General features: G+C 42.8%; 1 protein-coding gene across 1 annotated transcript in view; it reads right to left on the bottom strand.

The window, feature by feature from the left end:
- PATJ (PATJ crumbs cell polarity complex component) overlaps window positions 1–15700 on the bottom strand; it is a 210458-nt gene that overhangs the window by 128032 nt on the left and 66726 nt on the right. Inside the window, exons 19-24 of the mRNA XM_065409300.1 lie at window positions 15097–15216; window positions 11938–12315; window positions 11363–11449; window positions 10211–10301; window positions 3276–3429; window positions 1696–1767 (exon numbers count right to left, since the gene is read on the bottom strand). Coding sequence (XP_065265372.1) covers window positions 1696–1767; window positions 3276–3429; window positions 10211–10301; window positions 11363–11449; window positions 11938–12315; window positions 15097–15216 — 902 coding nt within the window. The remainder of the gene's footprint in view (window positions 1–1695; window positions 1768–3275; window positions 3430–10210; window positions 10302–11362; window positions 11450–11937; window positions 12316–15096; window positions 15217–15700) is intronic.

The following is a 15700-nucleotide window of genomic DNA, read 5'->3' as shown; positions in this document are numbered from 1 at the left end:
TTTTTCACTGTCCAGGGCGCCTGTATAGGGCTTCATGAGCCAGGGCATTAGCGGGTAGGCTGGGTCCCCGAGGATCACTATAGGCATCTCCACATCCCCAAGAGTTATTTTGTGGTCCGGGAAGTAAATACCTTCCTGCAGCCGTCTAAACAGACCAGAGTTCCTGAAAACACGAGCGTCATGAACCTTGCCCGGCCATCCGACGTTGATGTTGGTAAAACGTCCCCTATGGTCCACCAGTGCTTGCAGCACCATTGAAAAGTAGCCCTTTCTGTTAATGTACTGGCTGGCCTGGTGCTCCGGTCCCAGGATAGGGATGTGAGTTCCATCTATAGCCCCATCGCAGTTTGGGAATCCCATCGCGGCGAAGCCATCTATGATGACCTGCACGTTTCCCAGGGTCACTACCTTTGAGAGCAGTACCTTAACGATTGCATCACAGCAACCCCCACGGTAGATTTGCCCACGCCAAAGTGGTTCACGACTGTCCGGTAGCTGTCTGGCGTTGCAAGCTTCCAGAGGGCTATGGCCACTCGCTTCTGGACAGTCAGGGCTGCTCGCATCCGGGTGTCCTTGCGCTTCAGGGCGGGGGACAGCAACTCACAAAGTTCAAGGAAAGTTCCCTTACGCATGCGAAAGTTTCGCAGCCACTGTGATTCATCCCAGACCTGCAGCACTATGCGGTCCCACCAGTCCGTGCTTGTTTCCCGGGCCCAGAATCGCCGTTCCACAGCATCAACATGACCCATTGCCACCATGATGTCCACGGCGCGGGGTCCCGTGCTTTGCGAGAGGTCTGTGCCACTCTCAGACTTAACGTCCTCACCGCGCTGCCGTAGCCTCCTCGCCCGATTTCTCAGCATATGCCTCTGAAAAAGGTGGATGATAAGGTGCAAGGTGTTCACAACGGCCATAACTGCAGCGATGGTCGCAGCGGGCTCCATGCTCGCAGTGCTGTGGCGTCCGCGCTGTCTCTCACCAGAAAAGTGCGCGAACTGATTGCCCGCCGGCGCTTTCAGGGAGGGAGGGCGGGAGTGACGGTTGAATGACGACAGTTACCCAAAACCACCCTCGACACATTTTTTTCCCCGGCAGGCATTGGGAGCTCGACCCAGAATTCCAATGGGCAGCGGGGACTGCGGGAACTGTGGGATAGCTGCCCACACTGCATCACTTCCAATGTCGACGCTTGCCCCGTTAGTGTGGACTCACAAAGTCGAATTACTGTCCTTAGTGTGGATACACACGTTCGACTTTGTAATATCGGTTCCACTCATTCGATTTAACTAAAATCGAACTACTCTCGTAGTGTAGACATACCCTAAGATTAGCAGAGTAACCCATGTACCTGACATCAGAATTCTGATGTGTAACATTTCAAACCAGTAGCGAAGAGGTGAACGAGAACTTTCAGCTCAACTGCAACACAAAGCTGGCAGCTTTCTAAAATTAGTCGTATACACAGAATATATAAACCTTCTCCACTGAACATCTGTTAGCGTTTACAGTATTTAATAAAGCCCAGAGCATCTAACTACCTTAAGACTATTCTAGAGCACTCTAAAATAAAAGGCCATGAAAACAGTCACACATGTGTAAGAAAAGTCTACAGTAAGGAGTGTAATAACTCCTGGAGCCCCCAAGGCATCAAATGTTTCCTAAGCAAAAAGAAAGAATGTAATTATATCAACATACATTCGGGATGGTCCCCAATGACTGAAGTTTGGAGTTTCTTCTCCTTCTCCTTCTTCTCGTTCAGGTAATTCACTAATTGGAAAAAAAAAAAAAAAAAACACGTTCCATTCCACACATACTCACACAGGCGTTGACACTTCTGCCATAGCACATAATACATTCTAGCATATTCATGTTTAAATCAAAAATGCTATACAGGAGACTAGATACCCCTACTTTTAAATATATATATATTAAGGTTCAAACACAGTTAAGGTTGCAACATAAGCCAGATAAGATGGGGGAAAGCAAATTTAAAAACTTTTATGTATTAAACTTGTGCATCTTATTACTGGTTCTACAGGTCTCTCTAGGCAATAAACATTTGCTAATATGCTATCAATGACATGAATTGTGCACTGCAAGCCCCAAAAGGCAGTCTAGTCTACTGGCAAGTCATAAACTCTTCCTAAAGCCAAATGAGAGGTAATGTGAGCAGATCCTGAGCATGCCATTCTGTCCCTGAGATCGGGATGTTAATTATATTGCTATACCACATGTGAAAATAACAGGAGTACTTGTGGCACCTTAGAGACTAACGAATTTATTAGAGCATAAGCTTTCGTGGGCTACAACCCACTTCTTCGGATGCATCCGAAGAAGTGGGTTGTAGCCCACGAAAGCTTATGCTCTAATAAATTCGTTAGTCTCTAAGGTGCCACAAGTACTCCTGTTATTTTTGCGGATACAGACTAACACGGCTGCTACTCTGAAACATACCACATGTGATTCATCTATTCAAAGAATAGCCCAGGCTTCCCCAACAGGAGACTCCACTTGCATGTCCCCACTAGAAAGCAGCACTGGTAGGTGCTCCCACAGAACGAGAGCCCTCTCTACACATTCTCTGCAGGCGCAGAGGGTCCAAACTGCCACAGTTACACTACAAAAGGGGAGCAGAATGGTGAAAGGTGGGGCAAAGACTCCACATCGCCACATGCATTGCAGCAGATTTCATTGCGACACCTCAGAGGGAAGGTTAGAGGCAGGGCCGGCTCCAGGGTTTTGGCCGCCCCAAGCAGCCCAAAAAAAAGCCGTGATCGCGATCTGCGGCGGCAATTCGGCAGGAGGTCCTTCGCTCCGAGCGGGAGTGAGGGACCGTCCGCCGAATTGCCGCTGAATACCTGGACGTGCCGCTCCTCTCCGGAGCGGCCGCCCCAAGCACCTGCTTGCCGGGCTGGTGCCTGGACCCGGCCCTGGTTAGAGGCAGGTCAGGGAAAGGCTGAAGACATGATCAACAGGTCTGATGAGACAGATTCACTGGCCAAAACCTCTACCAAGGGGAAGTGCAGGGGCTGTAGCCAAGGTGATACAGTTCTGTTAGTGCTCTGCAGCCTGGGTGGTGAGGGTTCAGGCCATTTGGTTACTGCAGAGATCATCTGCAAAATTCAGTTTATTCTAGCTTGTGCAGGGGTCAAAGATTTGACTTCTATGGATTAAAGTTACATTTAGTTCATCAAAACTTTCTGCTCTACTTAATCAGCTAACTTAAAGAGGAAAATAGAAAAGAACTAAGTGTAAATCATGTACTTCCTCCATACCTGGACAACACTGCTGCAGGCTGAGCAGGAGTGACAGCTCTCCCAGTTTCCTGGTTCCTGGAAAGAATGTAATCCTCCATCTTTTGTTCATCCCTTTCAGCTGCTTCAAGGTCAACTAACCTACGTCTTTTTGAGTCGTTCTGAAGCCTCGTACCTGAATGGTAAAATAGCTAGATGTAAATGTCTCTATATCTATTGTCCTTTTGACTATTAACAGTGTCTAGAAACTACTATACTTGGAAGCATACTTCTCAACCAACCGAGGCCCAAATGTGAGATGTAATGTGTGACTTGAATCATAGAAATGTAGGGCTGGAAGGGACCTGGAGAGACCATCAAATCCAGCCTCCCAGCATTTAGGCAGGACCAAGTAAACCTGCAACATCCCTGACGGGTGTTTTTCTAATCTGTTCTTAAAAACCTCCAATGATGGGAATTCCATGACCTCCCTTGGAAGCCTCTTCCAGAGTTTAATTACCCTTTATAGTTCAAAAGTTTTTCCTAATATCTAACCTAATCTCCCTTGATGCAGATTAAGCCCATTACTTCTTCTACCTTCAGTGGACATAAAGAACAACTGATCACTGTTCTCTTTATAATAGCCCTTAGCATATTTGAAAGCTATTATCAGGTCCCACTTCAATCTTCTTTTCTCAAGGCTAAACATGCCTAGTTATTTTAACCTTTCCTCACCGGTCAGGTTTTGTAAACCTTTTACCCCCCACCTTTTTTTTTTTTTTTTTTTTTTTTTTAAACTCTCCTCTTGACTCTCTCCAATTTATTCACATCTTTCCAAAAGTATGGCACCCAAAATTGGAAACAGAATTCCAGCTGATGCCTCCCCAGGGACGAGTGAAGTGGGACAATTACCCTGTGCCTTATATATGACACTCCTGTTAAGAATAATATCCTTTTTCACAACTGCATCAAATTGTTTGCTCATATTCAAATTGTGATCCACTAGAACCCTCAGATCCTGTTCAGCAATACTACTGCCTAGCCAGTTATTCTCCATTTTGTAGATGTGCATTTGATTTTTCCTTCTTAAGTGAAGTACTTTGCACTTGCCTTTATTTAATATCATCTTGTTAATTTCAGAACAATTCTCTAATTTGTCCCCATAGTTTTGAATGCTAATCCTGTCCTCAAAAGTGCTTGCAACCACTCCTGGTTTAGCATAATCGCAAGCTTTATAAGAATAATCTCGCCTCCATTATCCAAGTCACTAATGAAAATACTGAATTAATACCAGACCCAGGACTGTCCGCTGTCTGAACCCACTAAATATGCCCTCCGAGTTTGATAGCCAATCATTAATAACTACTCTAAGTATGGTCTTTCCATCCGTTGTGCACTACTCTAAGTATGGTCTTTCCATCCGTTGTGCACCACCTACAGCAATTTCATCTGGATGACGTTTCCCTAGTTTGTTTATGAGAATATCATGTGGAAATGTGTCAAAAGCCTTATTAAAATCAAGATATAGCATATCTACAGCTCCCCCCTTATCCACTAGGCCAGTAACCTTGTCAAAGAAGGAAATTAAGTTGGTTTCGCATGATTTGTTCTTGACAAATTCACAATGGCTATTCCTTATAATCCTATTATCCTCTAGATCACTGGTTCCCAAACTTGTTCCGCCGCTTGTGCAGGGAAAGCCCCTCGTGGGCCGGGCTGTTTACCTGCCACGTCCGCAGTTTCGGCTGATCGCGGCTCCCAGTGGCCACGGTTCGCTGCTCCAGGCCAATGGGAGCTGCTGGAAGTGGCGCGGACTGAGGGACGTACTGGCTGCCACTTCCAGCAGCTCCCATTGGCCTGGAGCAGCAAACCGCAGCCATTGGGAGCCGCGATCGGCCAAACCTGCAGACGCGGCAGGTAAACAAACCGGCCCAGCCCGCCAGGGGCTTTCCTTGCACAAGTGGCGGAACAAGTTTGGGAACCACGGCTCTAGATGCATACAAATTGATGATTAAATAATTTGTTCCAGTATTTTTCCAGGTATCAAAGTTAGGCTGACTGGTCTATAACAACTCCCTGGGTCCTCTTTGTTCTATTTTTAAAGACCAATACTATCTTTGCCCTTCTTCAGACCTCTGGGACCTCACCCATCCTCCTGGAGTTCTCGAAGATAATTGCTAACGGTTGAAAGATTGCTTCAGATATTTCCTTAAGTACCCTGAATTTCATCAGGCCTGCTGACTTGAATACATTAACTTATCTAAATATTCTTTAACTAAAGACTCATAAAGAGGGACACAGAACAACCATTCATGAAGAAAACTTAAAATGCTGCTGGGGACTCACTCCTGCTGCATAAATAATATAATCTCAGTTCAGCAATTCTGCATTTCTGGTGTAAATAATTTTCAGAGACAACAGAGAATGCTAGAGGACTGAAATGAGAGATGCTCCTTGTAATATGATACACTGAGAAGTGTGCTTAGAAATAGCAAATACAGGCCTCCATCCTACAAAGAGAACTGTGCAGACAGATGCCTGTGCCTGCCTGGAATCCGACTGAAATCAAGGGAGAGGTCATTCATTTTTCATTCCATAGGCTCTGTGTAAGAGCAAGAGTCTGTCCACATAGTTCTCTCTGCTGGAAAGAGGGGGGTGGCATAACAAAAACAAAACAAAAAATCAATCTCCCTCACCCAGCCACTGAGTGTTTTCCCAGACTGACCAATAAATTACTTCCACTGAGAGTAGACAGAACAGTATTTTACCATCAATTTTAAGGAAAATCATGATTTTGGCCTTGCAGAGACATCACAAATCATGGAATAGTGGTGAAAATAATTCAATGTCACCAGCCCAGTCCCAAAGATTAAATTATTAAGAAAATGCTATTTAAATGCTTTTTTAGGGAGCACCTTGAGCTTTTCAGGGTGTTCACTACTACCCTTGTCCTGACATGGTGGCATAATGGAAACTGCCTGTAAAATATTAAGCCCTACCAGTGGTGTCCATCACATTGTTATAATTTACCCTTCTGTTCATTCATCATCTAAAGAGAGCACCAACTGGTCCCTGATTAGGGAACTCCACCCATATAGGGAATCATAGGACTGGAAGAGACCTCTTGAGGGCATCTCGTCCAGACCCCTGTACTCATGGCAGGACTAAGTATTATCTAGACCATCCTTGACAGGTGTTTATCTAACCTGCTCTTAAAAATCTCCAATGATGGAGATTCCACAACCTCACTGTGCAATTTATTCCAGTGCTTAACCACCCTCACAGTTAGGAAGTTTTTCTGAATGTCCAACTTAAACCGCCCTTGCTACAATTTAAGCTTCTTGTCCTATCCTCATTGGTTAAGGAGAACATTTTTTTTTCTCCTTCCTCCTTGTAATAACCTTTCATGTACTTGAAAACTGTTATCGTGTCCCCTCTTAGTCTTCTCTTCTTCAGACTAAACAAACCCAATTTTTTCAACCTTCCCTTATAGGTCATGTTTTCTAGACCTTTAATCATTTTTGTTGCTTTACTCCGGACTCTCTCCAAATTTGTCCACATCTTTCCGGAAATGTGGCCTCCAGAACTGGCCACAATACTCCAGCTGAGTCTAATCAGCACAGAGTAGAGCAGAAGAATTTCTTCTTGTGTCTTGCTTACAACACTCCTACTAATACATCCCAAATTGATGTTGATTTTTTTGCAACAGTGTACTGTTCACTCATATTTAGTTTGTGATCCATTATGACCCCAGTATTCCTTCCTAGACAATCATTTCCCATTTTGTATGTGTGCAACTGACTGTTCCTTCCTAAGTGGAGTACTTTGCATTTGTCCTTATTGAAATTCATCCTATTTACTTCAGACCATTTCTCCAGTTTGCCCAGATCATTTTGAATTTTAATCCTATCCTCCAAAACATTCGCGACCCCTGCCAGTTTGGTGGTGTTCGCAAACTTTAGAAGTGTACTCTCTATGCCAGGGGTTCTCAAACTTCATTGCACCACAACCCCCATCTGACAACAAAATTACTTTATGACCCGGGGGGGGGGGAGAAGGGGGGCGAGGGTGCTCTGCCCAAGCCCCACCGCCCCAGGGAAGGGGAGTGGGGCAGAGCTCAAGCCCCGTCGCCCCGGGTGGGGATGGAACTCCGGCTTCAGCTTGAGCCCCGGGTCCCAGAAAGTCTAATGGTGGCCCTGGCGACCCCATTGAAATGAGGTTGCGACCCACTCTGGGGTCCCGACCCACTGTTTGAGAACCGCTGCTCTATGCCATTATCTAAATCATTGATGAAGATATTGAACCGAACCGGATGCCGAACTCATCTCTGTGGGACCCCACTCAATATGCCATTCCAGCTTGACTGTGAACCGATAACTACTCTCTGGGAACGGTTTTCGAACCAGTTATGCACTCACCTTATAGTAGCTCCATCTAGGTTGTGTTTGTTTATGAGAAGGTCATGCGAGACAGTATCCGAAGCCTTACTAAAGTCAAGATATACCACATCTACCACTTCCCCCCATCCACAGGGCTTGTTACCCTGTCAAAAATAGTTATCAGGTTGGTTTGACACGATTTGTTCTTGACAAATCCATGCTGATTGTTACTTATCACCTTATTATCTTCTAGGTGTTTGCAAATTGATTGCTTAAATTAATTGCTCCATTATCTTTCCAGGTACTGAAGTTAAGCTGACTGGACTGTAATTATCCAGGTTGTCCTTATTTCCCTTTTTTACATATGGGCACTATGTTTGCCCTTTTCCGGTCCTCTGGAATCTCTCCCATCTTCCATGACTTTTCAAAGATAGGTTTCAGAGTAGCAGCCGTGTTAGTCTGTATCCGCAAAAAGAACAGGAGTACTTGTGGCACCTTAGAGACTAACAAATGTATTAGAGCATAAGCTTTCGTGAGCTACAACCCACTTCTTCGGATGCATATAGAGTGAAACATATGTTGAGGAGATATATATACACACACATACAGAGAGCATGAACAGGTGGGAGTTGTCTTACCAACTCTCCTCAATATATGTTTCACTCTATATGCATCCGAAGAAGTGGGTTGTAGCCCACGAAAGCTTATGCTCTAATAAATTTGTTAGTCTCTAAGGTGCCACAAGTACTCCTGTTCATTTTTCAAAGATAATCGCTAACGGCTCAGATATCTCCTCAGTCAGCTCCTTCAGTACTCTAGAATGTATTTCATCAGGTCCTGGTGACTTGAAGACATCTAACTCATCTAAGTAATTTTTAACTTGTTCTTTCCCTATTTTAGCCTCTGATCCTATCTCATTTTCACTGGCATTCGCTATGTTAGACATCAATTCGCTACTAACCTTTTTTTTGGGGGGAGGGGGGAGCAGGTCATTTAGCACGTCTGCCATTTCCACATTTTCTGTTATTGTCTTCCCTCTCTCATTGAGTAATCAGCCTACCTTGCCCTTGGTCTTCCTCTTGCTTCTAATGTATTTGTAGAATACTTCTTGTTACTCTTTACGTTTCTAGATAGTCTCATTTTGTGCCTTGGCCTTTCTAATTTTGTCCTGACATACTTGTGTTATTTGTTTATATTCATTCTTTGTAATTAGACCTAGTTTCCACTTTTGTAGGACTCTTTTTTCAGATCACTGAAGGTCTCCTGGTTAAGCCAGGGTAGTCTCTGGCCATACTTCCTATCTTTCCTATGCTCTTGTACCCTTAATAATGTCTCTTTGAAAAACTACCAACTCTCTTGAACTGTTTTTCCCCTTAGACTTGCTTTCCATGGAATGTTACCTACCAACTCTCTGAGTTGGCTAAAGCCTGCCTTCTTAAAATCCATTATCTTTATTGTGCTGTTTTCCCTCCTACCATTCCTTAGAAATTTGAGCGCTAGCATTTCATGATCACTTTCACCTAAGCTGCCTTCCACTTTCAAATTCTCAACCAATTCCTCCCAAACTTGCTCCCCTGGTCAAGGTCAGATTTGCAGACCAGAGCATTTGAGGACACTCCAGAAGTCTGAAGATCAGCGGACGCCCATCTAGGACTACATTCAGAAGATAAGAGAAACCAAAGGGAACATGTAGGCTAGGCAGGGTGGTGACCACATGATGAGCTGCAGCTTTCTGAGCTGGATACCTGCTGCAGAACTGGTGAACTTTGCATTTTGTGTGTTACATACAGGTCCACTGTTGGCATGCCCCAATGACTGGAGATCAGGTGGACGATGTCCTCCTTCAGGGACCATTCTCCAGGGAACATCTTGGATCTACTACACCAGCTTTAAAGTTTGGGGCTCAAACTGAGAGCAAGGTCTACTCTGTCCATCCAAACACTGAGTGTGAGATTACACAAATATGATAGACAGCACCCCATCATAAATTGTTAATGCCTCTTATTGATTCCAATATTGCCAAATATAGGTTAACAAAAATAAAAATAAAAACTGAATAAAGATTTACTTGCAGTAAAATTTGCTTCATTTTTGATAGGTTCTACCATCATTTTTTTTTTTTTTTAAAGTATTACTTTCTTTAAAAAAAAAAAAAAATAGTAGTGAAGGTCCTTCACAACCAACAATGGAAACTGATTTAGGGCCCAATCCTGCAAACACTTACGGAGTATAAGTAGTTCCAATGGAGTCCTTACTATATAGGGGAAACTGACAACACAAGAGTCAAATGCACACAGCAGACATGCTAAAAACAACAATTGAGAAACATGCCATTATTTTCTCTGGTCTCTTTCAGCTACAGTCACTAAGTGTTACTTGTAACAATAAGTAGGTAAATATTTTCAGAGACACATGGGATTTTGAAGTTGGAGGAGGTCCTTTTTAAGGAAGGCATCAAAGCCAGACCATCGTCTTAAGTGAGTATGATTCATACTGTGGATACTACCTCGTTTGAAAGATATGAACAAAACTGTATTGCAAAATGAAAGTTAATTTTGTAAATGAGATTAATGCATTAAAAAAAAGCCTTACACAAACCTAAATCCAGTTTGCTTTTTGCTACTGACTCAGTCATTTCAATATCATCAAATATGGCTGTTTGGCAGTTGTTCTCCACTGTGGCTTCATACTTCATGGGGGAGAAAAGAGATGTTAAAAATTAGACAGCATTGGCATTGCCCCATATAGCAGTATTTGACATAAACATTGCTTTTACAGCAAACATTCACATTTTCGTAACTTGCTTTAATTTTTTTTGGATAATTATGAAATTAATTGCTCATTTAGGCAACATCAATGAGTGTGAATAATGTCAGGTGTGATTAAAATATAAAATGAACTTCATACTATCTACCTGTTTTGCAACCCAGAGCGGAAGCAAGGGGTTTTTCACCTGACACTTATGTGGAATAACAACAATTTTAGATCAATATCACATTCACCAGAAGCTGCATTTTGGCATCTTTATATAGAGAGCACAGGACTACAAGAGATGAAAGACCTGACCTTGTATTCCCCGCTAAAACCTCTGTGGCCCTAAACAAGTCACTTAACATTTCTGCCTCAATTTCTTCATCTGGAAACTGAGGGTAAAATTGATTTGCATTGGCAAACTAGGTGCATGGAAAATCAGTTTAATCACTTTCTTTTCTGGGGGATGCAGGAACAGAAAGCAAACTCAGAGGGGAGAGAAATTCTCAGAGTAGCAGAGGATGCAAAATTTTCATTCACACATTGAGCGTTATGCGGTCTCCCTCCCTCCTCTCCCCTCCCCAGTATTATCTGTCTGTCACAATCTCTTTCCCCTCATCATTTCCTGATGTACTGCTCCACTCAGTGTCTTACAGACCAGCTGCCCTCAGTGGAACTGACAAACATCCAGATCTCTAAGGCTTGTCTTCATTTCCGCATTAGCTCAAGTTATCAGTTATCTTCTCTCGAGCTAGAGTAGCTTAAGTAACAGCAGTTCCACTGCAAAATAATTGAGCCGCACAGAGGGATTGGATTAGCAGCACACAGTAGTCCCCACTGCTCTACTAGCTCCAGCATCAGCGGTACGCGAGCCTCAACCCATGCCCCTGACAGGCTGGCAAGCTTGAATTTAAAGCACCACTGAACTCGAGCTAGAGATGTGTGTGCATGAACAGCAGCTGGGTTAGGGGCAACGCTCGAGTTATAGCTTGAGCTAACAATGCAGCACAGGCAGCCCTCAAGACATTCTGCACTGGTGCGATAAGCGATCAGGATGACAGTCAGTTTCACTGACGTGCTGCAGCACTGCAGAAAAACAAGAGACAGAAGTTAGAAGATGGCAAAGAGAGCTTTGAATCTCCCTGTGCGCCAATAAGAGATGATGGAAGACACACCTGCCAAGTTATATTAAAGATGCAGATAGAAGGGTCACAAAGGGAGCCATCATTAGTTCTGCAGCGTTAACAACATAGCAAATTATTTGCCAAATGGCGATCAAAATTCAGCAAGGAAATACATTTTAGTTTTGGGATTTTAAGAATGCGTTATGTGCAAGAGAATAATGTCCATTGGCATCTACTCGATGTACTGAGAGATCTTGTCTAAATTATGTCAAAATCCACCTAACCATAAAAAACAAGAGTATAAAAATTATGATAGAAAACAGGTCCAAATCCTGCATCAGTATCTGCTAGCTCGTCTCCTACCAACTTCACTAGGACTCTGTACAGTTACAAGGGAGCCATACTAGCTGATCCTGATGCAGGATTGAAACCCAGGGTAACATTTCTTACCGTTTCTTCATCATCATACAGGTAATGTGGGGACTGCTTAGCATTTATGCTAATAAGGGATCTTAAATCTGGTGTTTTAGTTGGCTCAAGTTGCTTCGCCCATTCTCCAATAGAAACCAGGTTCTTCCCAGCAGGTGGAGTGGTGTCCTTTACATGTGATGAGGCATATGTAAAATAATCCGGGTCCACATCATACTCTTCATCCACTAACATTTCCCGCTCTTCACCCATTTCCTCCATTTTAGCCTTAAGGAATTCATGCATTTCCCAGGACTCCTTATGTTCTGTTTCATTCTGAGCTAGCTGAAATGGCCTTCCCAAATCCAGAAGTGGTTCATCGACAAGTTCTTCTTGAAAGAATGTTTCATCTCTAAAACCCTGCATAAAACATTACAGAGTATAGATTTGACATCATGTTTCCTGCAAGCTCTCTTAGAGTTGTGTTTTATGTCAGGCACATTTTAAAATTACAACCACCGTTCTGTTTTTCAAATGAGTATCCGTTAGCTTTTATATTTTAGTAGAAGCAGCTAAACTGGAACTTTGAAACTTGCCCTGATTTACCATTTTTATGAATATAGATATGACTTTTTAAAAACAATAAAAGAAATGAAAGTTGGGAGCTGCTCAGCTATTCCTGGAACTATAGGAAAAAGCAAGTCTGGGTGGAAGCTGGGGAATGGGAATTGTTAGACAGTATTTTTTAAGAGCTGCAGGGAAAAGCCTAAATAAATCTAACAAAACATTCTGAGGATTTATCTGCCATCCCACTATGCAAACATGTACATTATCCCCATCAGTTTAAACAGGAAGGCATCCCTTGCTTATTCCACACAATCCTTTAATTAAAAGGTCAACATCTCACCCTCCAGAGTCAGATCAATCCACTCATCTCACAGCTGAAATACTAATCTAAGAAAGGATGCCTGCCATTACCCTTTTTAGAGCTGCTTTCTTTGAAGTGTGCCAACTTGACACAATAGCGATTAGGCAAATTGGTGGGCTGAGGCAATAACTAACACTGGTGAGTGACAGACCAGTTTTTTTTGGGGGGGGAGGGGGTTAAAAACAAAAAATACAAAAACAAAACTATTTTACACACACTAGGTTCATTACAAGCAGTGACAGCTAGAGACGTGTTACAGGAGAATTTGACACTCTAGGGCCAGATTCCAATCCCTTTACTGCTATTAAAAGCCTTTTGAGTTGTGCACTGACGCGTCAGACACAGGGTTGGGTGCTGTGCTGATGCAGACAGGGGAAGACAGTAAGAAGCATCCCATTGCCTTCCTGAGCAAAAAACTGTCCCCGGCCGAACAGAATTACTCTGTTATAGAGAAGGAATGCTATGCCATTGTGTGGGCCGTCAAACAATTAAGACCTTACCTTTTTAATAGAAGGTTCAGAATTCTAACTGACCATTCACCTTTAGTATGGCTTCACAGAACTAAGGGCACCAACTCCAAACTGCTACGCTGGAGCCTGGTCCTACAGGAGTTTGACATGGAGATTACTCATATTAAAGGAAAGGAGAACTGGGTAGCAGATGCCCTGTCCAGAAAAGAGGAACTTTAGGTATACTGCCTCCGCCATGGACAGTGTCCAAGCCTCTGGCAGTAAGTTCAGGGGGAGGGTGTGACAGCGTACCTCATAAGGCTTTATGGGGGGGTGTTTATAAATGTATGTATGATATAACTGAAATATGTTTTGTGCTGCCTGTGCCATGTAACATATCTCCGTAAAGGTTATGGTCTACTATATCTATTCATCCTTTGTACTTATATACCATTTTCTACTTAAGGTTAAGAATATGGGCTGTATGCTTGCTTGATTTCTAAGTAAGCTTGGTGAGGCATTTGGTCAGCTTCTTTAGGAAGGAATTGGCCAGGTTAAGTACCTGATCGGGAAACACTTGGGGAACAATGCATCTTGGAATGCTCCAATCCACATAAGAAGTTTTCCTGGAGACATGCAAGATACCATGTGGACGATGGCGTCGGCCTGTAAAGACTGAGTCATGCAGGGGCATGTGACTTGCCCAGGTGTCTCCAAAACTCCATCTTGGAGCTGGACTTTGCATAGGAGGGAGGAGGGGGGTCTCCTCCCACAAGAGAGAGCCTATTTAAGCCTGGGGGAGACCCCTCCATTTTGTCTTCAGCTGGCTAAAGAAGGAGCCTCTCCACCCCCCCAGGATACTTGAACAGAGACTACAGGGGTTGTGAGAGATTGCTGGACCCAGGCTAAAGGGAGAGTAGCCTGTAAAAGGGAGCATTCTGGAACTGGTGAGGAACTTATCTGTATTTAGTTTGATTAGGCATAGATTTGCGCATTTTATTTTATTTTGCTTGTGACTTACTTTGTTCTGTCTGTTACTACTTTGAACCACTTAAATCCTACTGTCTGTATTTAATAAAATCACTTTTTATTTAGTAATTTACTCAGAGTATGTATTAATACCGGGGGGAGCAAACAGCTGTGCATATCTCTCTATCAGTGTTATAGAGGGCGAACAATTTATGAGTTTGCCCTGCATATGCTATTAAGTAGTATATTACTCCATGAGAAGCCCACTGAAGTCAAAATATGAAGTAAGGTGCTTCTGTATCAAAGTGAAGGTATCAAACTCCAGCCCCTCATGTCCCTGAAGTCTGTGGCAGAGCTGGGACTCCCAGATCCTAGGCTAGCACCCCAACCCTAGGACAACAGACTGCCTTTTTCTAAAGAAATCCTGCTTACATACCATTCTTTTTTTCTTGAATCAACAATTGATTGTTATTAGCAGTAGATCTAACATTCTTACTTCATTAGCAGTAGATCTAACATTCTTACTTCATATCACCTTTCATATTCAAGGTAAGACAATGCATCTTAATGCAACGGGTTAGTAAATAAGGTAGCCCAGTATCTCTGTAAGCAAGGTGTCACATACACATTCAGCATTAGCTCACAAAAAGCCTTGAATCTTGGGATTTGTTTTAGAGAGGGATTGTTTACCAGAATACAAGGCTCATCCCAGACGCATGTTTTCCCACCAGTCAGAATGAACCTTGGATTGACATCTCTTCTGAAGGACACTTGTTTTTGGGAGGTGAAAGGGGGCTTTTAGAACCTCATTTCCTTCTTATCTCTTTTAAATAGAACGAAACAGCAGCCAAATACCTGTGGTGCCTCGAGCATTATTGATGAATGAATATCATTTATTGGTGCTGGAGATGCAGAGTGGTCTTCAATGGTGCTGGGATCCACAATGCAAAAGTTCTTCTCCTCTTTGCTTTCTCCCTATAAAGGCAGTTGAAACATACATCAGCATTAAAAACACCGTCAGGAAAGCAAAAAAGCCCCAAATTCTTAAAATAAATAAAAAGGTGGGGCTGCTGGGGAAGTGACCGTGGAGAAGGAGAGAATGAGGAAGGGGAAGGAGAACAGAATTTGTTTTACTATAAATTGAAAGGATAAAAAGATGGGTTTACATAAAAAATAAAGTAAAAAAGTAGGGCTGTCAAGCAATTAAAAATTAATTATAATTAATTGCACGATTAAAAAAATAATTGTGATTAATCGCATGATTAATCGCACTGTTAAACAATAATAGAATACTATTTATTTAAATATTTTTGGATGTTTTCTACATTTTTCAAATATATTGATTTCAATACAACACAGAATACAAAGTATACCGTGCTCACTTTATATTTTATTACAAATATTTGCACTGTCAATAACAAAAGAAATAGCATTTTTCAATTCACCTCATATGAATACT

The sequence above is a fragment of the Emys orbicularis genome, chromosome 8, assembly GCF_028017835.1.
Source record: "Emys orbicularis isolate rEmyOrb1 chromosome 8, rEmyOrb1.hap1, whole genome shotgun sequence".
Taxonomy (NCBI): Eukaryota; Metazoa; Chordata; order Testudines; family Emydidae; genus Emys; species Emys orbicularis.
Note: the sequence above shows the minus strand (reverse complement) of the source record. Positions and strands in the feature narration are given on the sequence as shown.